This window comes from Caloenas nicobarica, chromosome 1, assembly GCF_036013445.1.
Source record: "Caloenas nicobarica isolate bCalNic1 chromosome 1, bCalNic1.hap1, whole genome shotgun sequence".
NCBI lineage: Eukaryota > Metazoa > Chordata > Aves > Columbiformes > Columbidae > Caloenas > Caloenas nicobarica.
Genome location: NC_088245.1, coordinates 43665857 through 43675214, shown reverse-complemented (window position 1 = coordinate 43675214; position 9358 = coordinate 43665857). Strand labels below are relative to the sequence as shown.

At 47.5% G+C, this 9358-nt stretch overlaps 1 protein-coding gene across 1 annotated transcript; it reads right to left on the bottom strand.

The window, feature by feature from the left end:
• Positions 1–1367: 1367 nt before the first annotated feature.
• On the bottom strand, positions 1368–8422 carry LOC135985836 (WD repeat-containing protein 91-like). The gene is made up of 8 exons (XM_065629525.1): positions 8316–8422; positions 7713–7863; positions 6229–6323; positions 5735–5903; positions 4842–4950; positions 3887–3999; positions 2934–3131; positions 1368–1995 (listed from the first exon to the last, which is right to left on the bottom strand). Exons 1-8 carry the CDS (start codon positions 8420–8422, stop codon positions 1831–1833), a joined length of 1107 nt encoding a protein of 368 aa, XP_065485597.1. The 3' UTR covers positions 1368–1830.
• Positions 8423–9358: the final 936 nt, after the last annotated feature.

The following is a 9358-nucleotide window of genomic DNA, read 5'->3' as shown; positions in this document are numbered from 1 at the left end:
GGCCCCAGGTCAGCCTGCTGGTGGCCTCTTTGTGCCACAGAGATTGTGGAGTCTCCACACTTGGCGATGCTCCAAACTGGACGTGGCTCTGTATCACCTGCCCTGGCTGACCCTGCTTTGAGCAGGGCAGGGACTGACGAGTTGGACGAGACGAGGCTCCTTCCACCCTCGATGATGCTGGGCTTTCAAGGCACAAATGTCTCCTGTGGTCTGGAAACTTCATGCTGCAGGCCCGCTTTCCTTCAGCTACGCCTCCTGCCTGACTAAACCAGCCTTTTGCCCGATTCTGACGTCAGCTTTGCTCTAACTGTAGTCTTCCTCGGGCTATGTGCAACAGACAAAACAACCGCAGACTGTAGCCAGCATCTCCAGGCACAAAGGTGGCAACAGCCTCCTCAGACACCAAGTCACGTTGCGAGGTCTGATGCCACCAGTGAAGAACGGCCATAGAGTTAGCCAAGGGAATCTTGATTTCTAACCCCTGCTTTGAGACCTGCAAGTGCAGAAGAACCATCGTGCTCCAGGTCTGGCTGGGCAGCAGTGGAAGCAGCCAGCTCTGGAGGTTCACCTGGCCCAGTCCTCATCACTTCAAGTGCAAGGAGATAGCCAGCTAGCAATTACAACTTGGAGAAGCCACCCTTCACAAAGTCACCGAAGCACACTTGGCAAAAGCAGACTTGCCCCTCCAGGCAACCGCCCTTCACATTGGTGAATGTTAAGGGATCTCTGGGCTCTAAAACCAAAACAGCTTTGAGAAGACACCAAACCTACCTTCAAACTGTAAATTGGACCCATTCTGCACATACCTCAGAAAGAGACCTCCACCCAGGAACAGTCCTGTAAACTCCCCATAAAGGCCAAGGACATAAGCAGCAGTAAGTTCCGTGGTGCTGTGTAAGATGAAATCTGGCTGCTTAGCAGTCCACTCAACCCCCTCTGCAACACCTGAGCACAGCACTTGCCCTGATGTTGGGGGTGTGCAGGGAGAGAGACAACTCCAGTGACAGAGAGCATGAGAGAGGACCAGAACGGTTCTGGCCCTCCCTCCTCCTGTCCACCACCTGCTCACTGCTAGGCGGTATGTAGCTTCTGAACTCCAACACCGGCATTGCAACAAGCCTGACTCAGCATCTCTTCTCTAGTTGGCAGCAGGTAGCATCAGGGAATGCAACACATCTGGCCGAATGCAATTCTTTTTGTTCCTGCATGTCTTGCACTGGTTCCCCGCAGCGTGTGAGTGTCAGTGCTGGAAGCACCCAGTGAAAGGGTGCACATGGGTCTTTTCTCCACACAGGAGACTCTCTGGGTACAGCACTGCCCCAGCCACCCTCCATGTTTTGCAGCAACAGCTAAGAAGAACACAGGAATCAAGTGCAAGGGAGTATTTTCTTTTTGTGGAAATAAAACAAAAAGCAGCACAACAACAAGTGTTATACTGAAAAAATACTCTAATTTCACAACAGCCTTTCCGGTTTGAGCCATCTCATCACCATGCACTGTGCATGCCTCCTCCAGCCTCACTTTCTGCTGTAGAATCCCTAATACATCATCTCAGTAGCATTCTAGCCACATGATCATCAAGACTCCCTAATGGAGGGAGTCCAGCTGCCACAATGGGTCAGTGGAGATTTATTTTTCAGTGCTCCCACTGATCTGGTCCCATAACGGCATTCTATTGCACAGTTTGGCAAATATATTTAACTTTTGTCAAGAGGCAAATATACATTGTGAAGAAGGACTACGGTTTGCCTTCTCTCCCATGCAGTTTGTTCCTGTGGAGTTAACACCGTTCATCAAGTCTCTTGCTCTTTCCCTTCACCACTGTCCAGGTTAAGACTTTTGAGCCAGTAAGGTTGTTAATTTAATCTTCCCGTCCATTGAGGCAGTGAGGCAGGTCCCACAGTCCATAGCTGTGCTCCAATCCACTGTGACAACAGGAGCTCGGTGTCCTCCTAGGGAAAGGCAGCTCTCCAGAACCTTGTCCTCACCATTTAACTAAAAGGAAAGCATAAGATTTTAAGGAGATACGTTTCTGTGGTGGGGACAGTGCATCCACAGGCGAAGCCAAAGCCTGCTACAGACTTCATCTCCCTATCAGCATACACAATTAAGCAGAAAAATCAGAGAGATGTTGAGATGCATGTAGCTCACGAGAAGAAACAAAGTTCTAGTCTCACAATAGAAGCGCATGCTCTCAAGCAAGCTCAGCTTCTGACACCAGCCGAGCTGCAGTAATTAAATGAGACAGGCTGAGAGCACACACTGATGAGGAGCATTTAAGCCTAAACTATAGCTCATGTTAGTGCGGGTGCTCTGAACGTCCCAGATGCACAGTAAAAATTCCATCTCCTCTGCCTTGCAATGACTTATACTGATGGGCATCAACTCAAGAGGAGGCAGGCAAAAGGCATGTGGTCAGTAACCACTTGCTACTGTGGCACAGAACTTTGGGTACTTGGAACCATTCAGCCTTATCCTTCATTTCCTTTCAGCACACAGTAAGAGGAGAGAATCTGTCTGGGACTAACATAACATCAGCAAGTACACAAGGCAGATTAAAGATAGGCATCAGTCAACTATCACACATTTTGCATTGAACTGGCATGCATCAATGTATTAAGTAAAAAACCACAAAACCACCAACTTTGTCCTAGGGACTCGGGCACTACGGAAAACTGCTGCAGCTAAGCTTTAAGAACAAAGAACACACATACTCTAGCTACAAACACAGGGCCAAATACTTATAGAAGGTTCAAACACTTGCTTAATACCACACACGGCTAAAATGCACACTGTATGAAACTAAGCATCAGTTTTCACAGGGCAGGGAATGGTAGGTGCTGTTTGAGAACTTCCACTGGCTGATGTTGCAGCCTTGTAACAAGAGCTTGTATGGATGCGTAAGAGTACTTCCCATCACTTCTCAGATTTACCTTAAAAATGACTCCTCCAGTAGAAGAACATGTCAACATATAGTTGCCCTCAGAGTCAAAAGCAAAAAGCCTTCCTCGTGGGAACTGGACTTGCTTGTAGCCACTGTATCCAGACAGAACAAAAGGACCTGTAGCTTCACTGGGAAGATTGTATTCAGACACCTTCAAGCCACTTTTGTGAATATTCCACTGAATAAACTAGAAGAAGAAAAAGAGATGACAAAAGTGAATAGTTAAATTGACTGGAATGAAAGTAGAGGGGACATTCCTTGTTTTTAAGCAAAGTGGCTATTCCTTACGAATTGAATATGGCATTTTGACATCTACATCTAAGTGGCTATGTTTATAAAACAGAGGCTGCAAAGGCTATTAATACTGCCTGCTATCCAGGCAAATATATGCCCTACCTTCCACCAGCACTGCTGCCTATGTGTCCTTCCACATTGCATGCAGGATCCTGGCGGGAATTCACGTAACTCTCATCAGCCAAGGACCCACACCTTCAGGCAGCCTCCCTCCCTAAGCCATACCTCTATACTGCTGAAGACTGTGGAACTGCAGAAATTGAAGCCTTTATTATAAGCAACAGGGAGCTCCTGGCAAGGAAATTTATGCAAAGTGGTCAAGGATTTACTCCCTGGTGAATCCCAGATCTCAAATGTGATTTCAAGGGCATCAAAAGGTCGTTTTCACATGGCTTTTCTAGGAAGCAGATGTCACCAACAGTAAGATTTACAGACAAGGTCTGAGACGGCTCCGGCTGCTAATACGCTTTCTAGCCACTGTCTCTGCAGAGACTGCATACAGCAGGGTAGTGCTGCACACCTAAGGTTACAGTTAGAGTCTGGAGGATCTGCAGGCTGCTGAGGGTATTTTTACTGCTATCCCTACCATATAGAGGACCCCAGAAGGGATCTTGCTGCCAGCTGAGCAGTAGGTCACCCAGAGCCTACCTTGCCATCCTCGCCTATGCTGTAGACTGTGTTCTCATCATAGCTGAACTCAACGGAGTAGACTTCCCCATCATGTGCCTTCCAGCTCATGGCGCACTCATGCTGCTGCATATCTGAGGGGAGAACCAGCACTGAACACTACTCATACACAGCCGAGGTGAAGAGAGAGAGGCCCTTTACATTCAATAAGGTCTCTGTCCCAGCCCTCTAAACCAGCCTGGGGAGCCCAATCCAATCCCAGCACCCTGTGCTTATTCTCCAACATGTGGCTTTTACACTGGCCACAAAAATCACTGCCTGTAACTAGTCACCTCTTCCCCCAGCTTTACAGGGCTGCTCACATGCTCACTGCCAACTGCAGGCATTCTGCATCCAAGCCGCACTGCCACCTTTCTTCTTCTCTTCCCCTTGTCCCACCCTCACAGCTGCTGCCAGCCCTGTCCTCCCACAGACCTGGGACTGCTGCCTTCAGCTTGGCGCCTGGGCCACAAGCAGATCTCTCATTCACAGAGGAGGCCCAAACTGCCTTTATTGCAAGGCCAGGCTGAAGAGGAGAAAACCTGAGAAACAGAAATTGCTCAGGGAAGGAGGACTGATGTGAAGCTCTTGCCTTCAACTGGAAGGCTGAATATCAATTCCTTTCCTCGAGACTCAGCCTTTGGCAGTGGTACTGCTATACGGCACAGCCAAGACTGCATGGCACGAGGGCAAATTAAATCTGCTCCTCAGCAGGAGGGAAACAACAAATCCAGCAGCACTACCAGGGTCTCCAGCCAATGTCCCTCAGGGAAAGTTTATGTCAGTTCACTCCTGAGAGCTATTGTGAAGGAGAGAAAATAGCTTCCATCTTGGTGTTCAGGCATGTCCCACAGCTGCCTCCCTGCTGGCAGAAGGATGCTAGGGGCAGCCAGCTGGGGACACCAAGGGGCCACCTCACTGCCTAATTTCAACGTACCAAAGAGACGAACAACCCCATCTGCAGCGCCAGTGACCAGCAGGTTGCCATTGTGGTTGAAAGCTGTGCAGTTAATGGCAATGGGCTCAGGCTCCAGGGAGAACTGCAGCTGGAAGGGAAAGTCTGCATTAATGCTGAGAAACAGAGCTGGGGGTGCTGAGGAGCTGATCTCCAGAGGAGCGAGGAAAGACAGTATCTGGTAGCAAGAACTCCTCCACTTCAGAGCCCTACGCCTCTCATGACTACAGACTTCAGGGTTGGCAGCTGCATTTTACTGGGACACTAAACCAACAATTCACCTCAGCCAAGCCACAGCTTTCTCAGCCCTGGCCTCAGGGCTGCAAAACCAGGTTCTGGCGGGCATTAGCTTGAGTATGTTGCTTTCTCCTACACGTCAGGGACAGCATTTCTTAAGGGCAAGGGATGGGACAAGTGATCCATCTAAAAGGAAACAATAGAGAAAATGACAGGAGATGAAGTCTCTGAAAGAAGCACATCACTTAAAAACAGGGAGGGCATGGGAAACAGCAGCAAAGAAATCCCTTCAATATAGCTCAAGTGGAGAAAGCCTAAGCAAAGCATCATTCAATCCACTTGGGAGATTTCCAGTCAGAAACTGTGCAGGCAGGATAGAAACAAGGCTACAGACTATTTTGAAGGATCCCTCAAAAAACCAAAACACCAACAAAACAAAAAATCCCCACCCAAACGCAGCAGCTACTTAAAACATTTTTATCCTGCATGTGACAGATGTGAAAGGAGGAAGGGGGGAACAATAGAAGGCTACTGAAAAGAAAGTCGGTATAATTTAGAAAGAGGGCTCCTACACATTAAAACAGAAGACACTCATTCTCAGCAAGCAGACTGAGAAAGGAAAGAAACCCAGTCAGTACCTGCTGCTTCATCGTTTTAGTGTCCCACAGTAGCAGCTTCCCAGGAACTTGGTTCATGCTTTTGCCCCCAGAGCTGACTGCTGAGTAGTCCATGTGGGAGATGGGACTCTGGGCTGCTGCAGAACAGACAAAGGAGGCGCCGCCTGGGCTGCAGGCAAGTGAGAGGATCCTGAAACACAAACAGTTTGAATTGCCTCTCTCTAGCAGCTGCTTCAAGTGCAACACTTGACCACAAGCTCTCCCACTAAGACCCTGCAAGACATGGTGCACCATAAGTGGGGGCAGGATCCGTGTGCTTAGACAGAGTTTGAGTGTCTCTTGTTTAACTGAGCAGTTTTACACTGCTCAGACATGGACCACCCTCTGGGTGAAGGCTGAATAGTCCTGTAGTTGCACAAAAGCAGCAGGAACACTGAGAGTTCACCTACCTTTTCACAGTCAAAACCAACAACATTTATATTTATATTTTAAAAAAATCAGTATTCCATAGTTACCTGGGCATGTCTTCATCAATGCTGATTTCACAGAGGTTCTTCTTTGCTTCTGTGTCATAAAGACGAACCGTCCCAAACCCACTGCCAAGCAACAGCTTGAAACCAACAAGGAGGAGATGGAAGGAGTGCAAGTGAGTACAGTGATGCTGTCCAACCACCAACACCACCACAAAGTTTTTTTTTTTTTCCTATTTATGCATTTGTATTAAGCATCACCCCATTAGGGCACATCCTGTCTTTCTGTGCATGTCATGCTGAGTACAACTACCCTAGACTCAGAGAAGCTGCTTTCCAGTGAGAAAACGATCTCACAGGCACTAAGGTGGAGTAAAAGCCACTTTCTAGATTATGGCTCAACATTATAGGATGCAAAACATGTGGAGTCTCAATATCTAGGGGAGCAAGGAAAGAGTAATGCAGAACTAACAATCTAAGTTTAAGAAAAAAAAACAAGTAGAAGCCAACTCCTTTCACCCAGGAGAGAAGGAAATAATTCAGAAGGGCTCACACATGCTTTATCAGTGGTGCTACAATTTAAATCAAAAGTAAAACCATGGAGGGATGCACCAAAGAAAATTAAGCAAGTCAGATCCTTCTCACTTCAGAGCCTGATTTGCTAGTGAATCCCCATATACTTCAGAAAGAAGAATCTACCAGCAAGCAGAGAAATACACTCAACAAAGCAGAAGAAACATCAGAATGACTGCATGGACAACTTCCTTTCTAAGAGTAAAAGGAAAGAAAGAGACAAGCTGCAGCACGAGCTCTTCACAGGTGGAATTTTGGGGGCAACAGCGACACATCAGTGCCAGAGTGCAAACAATATTTCCCTCGGTTGCAGGCCTGCCGTCTCACACAGCCCTCTCTCTTTGCCAAGGGAAGGTGTGAAACACAAGCAACAGTTCCAGGACTCAGAAGAATGCATATAATTTAAGGCTCCTCTCTAGTAAGAGAGCTAAAGTGCTATAGGAAACATTAAAACTGCAATGATATTTAAACAAGTCCCAAGCTCCTTATGCACACACCAACCTCCAACTCATAAGGCACCAGTATAATACCGACCACAGAGCTTTTCTCACACCCACACAAGCAGAAAGGGTGGGAATAAAGCCCCACAACTCCCTGCTGCAGGGCTCCCATGGGCTGTTGTACCAGGCTGTCTCTGCCTGCCTTTGCAAGGGGCTGCCTGCTCTGCCTGGAGAGGCACTTCTCTTAAAGGAGCTGATTCTATCCTGCAGCTTGGGAACTTCTATCTTGGAGCAACCAGTGGTGAATTCCTTGCTCGATACACAGAGCACATTCCCCACTCTAGCTTTTCTTAGACCCTACAGGCTTCAGTTGCCCATGTCCCACTGAAGTGGAAACTAACTGTTGGCCTGATCTTATCCACAAGGCAGCTGTCTAGAAGTTAATGTGCAACAAGTAGCAACACAGCCCCAAATCATCTGCCGTGACCCTCGAGGCTCCATACACCGGCTACTCACCAGCCGATCACGTTTGGTTGCCCATTCCAGAGACAGCAATGGAGATTTGGAAATGGATGAAGCTTTAGTTTGCATTATGGGGTTAAAAGACCAGACTTTGATGACCCCATCGACATCCAAGCTGGCCACTCGCCGTCCAGAACAATCAACCCTATGTGCAGAAGAAAACTAATTGGATAGTTTTTCTCCTTAAAATTCTTAGATGCAGGTAGATAGCTCAGCAATCCTTGGTCTCATGGCCACACACCAATTACTTCTGCAGGAATCAGAGCTTCCTTGCACCGTTTCCTGTTCGGTCCACAGTAACTGGCACAAGGAAGCATACCAACCTCCACATGCAAAGCATAATGCCCTTAAGCAATGCCATCCTGCTTTCCCAGGGAGTTTCTTCCCTGGATGGTATCTCCCAATCACAAAAATCTCTGTCCATCCTCACTGCACAAGCTACAGGCTATTTTCAGTCACAGCAACTCGACTGCCCTACAACTGAGAGCATGTGCACAACGTGCTGGACAGAAGAGAGGCTGGGAGAAGGAGGCCAGACACAGCTGGTCCTCTAGAGAGGCTTCTATGAGAAAGCCCTCTTCTCTGCCAGTCCCCTACCTGCAGTACATGATGGATGAATGGTGCTCCCCATACTCCTCCTGGCTCAGAACGATGAAAGGCTGCTCCTGTCGGACTCCCACAGCCTCTGGGACACTAGCAGGCATTTTGGTTGAAGTCTCTGCTTGCTCAGCATTCAGCTCTGAGCATGGTTCTGTCTCAGCGGTGCTAGTCTCTGTTTTCTTCTCAGCACTTTGGCCCTGAAGGAAGAAATCCTGTGTGAAATACAAGGAAGCAGCAGCTCCAGATCAAGCTCTTCAGCCACCCCAGCCTCCTGGGAGGTGGAAAAAAAAAAAAACACAACAATTTGTGCCATTTGTGCCCCAGGAGGCAGGAATATGTGTATGCTGTGATAAGATCATATCCACAAGAGAACATTTCCATTCTTCCAGCTTTAATCTGATCTCCCAGAAGATGAATAAACACGATGGCAAAAGTGTCTTCAAGTCTGCAGAGAAGACATTTCAATATTTAAAAGGTTTCTCAGTTATTGTTCTTTTTGAAATACACCAAATAATAAGTTTTCATTCTGTTTGGTGGGTTTCTTGGTCTAGCTGTCTCAAGGTACTGAAAGACTTAAGACAGGTGGTTCTTGTGCATTAGCAGTGCTGGAAAACTCCTTGGTGTTCAGCAGCAGCTGGTACACTGTGGCAGAGGTCAGAACTGGAGCTTCCCAGATGAGACCCTAGAGGTCCAGAAGCTCATTAACCTCTTTGTGAACAGCTCAGGGAAAAGAGCTTGGAAAATCTCAACCTAATGACAAAGCATAATGCCTCTGACCCTGTGCTGTCCTTCTGCAGTTACTGGTGGGAGAGGCTTTAGCCATCTGATCATTGCTTGTCATAAGTATCAGCATACCATAAAGGAATGTATGCTCTGATTCCATGAAATGTTGGAATGAACCTTTCCAGAGGGCGTCAATAGAATATCTTATCACTGGAGCAAAAAAAACAGGTTGCATGCCAATGGCTGAAGTTTCCACATTTTAGTACCAGATTTTGAATCATGCTGTGGCTCTCCTTTGGTAAAGGAAATGTTTCTGC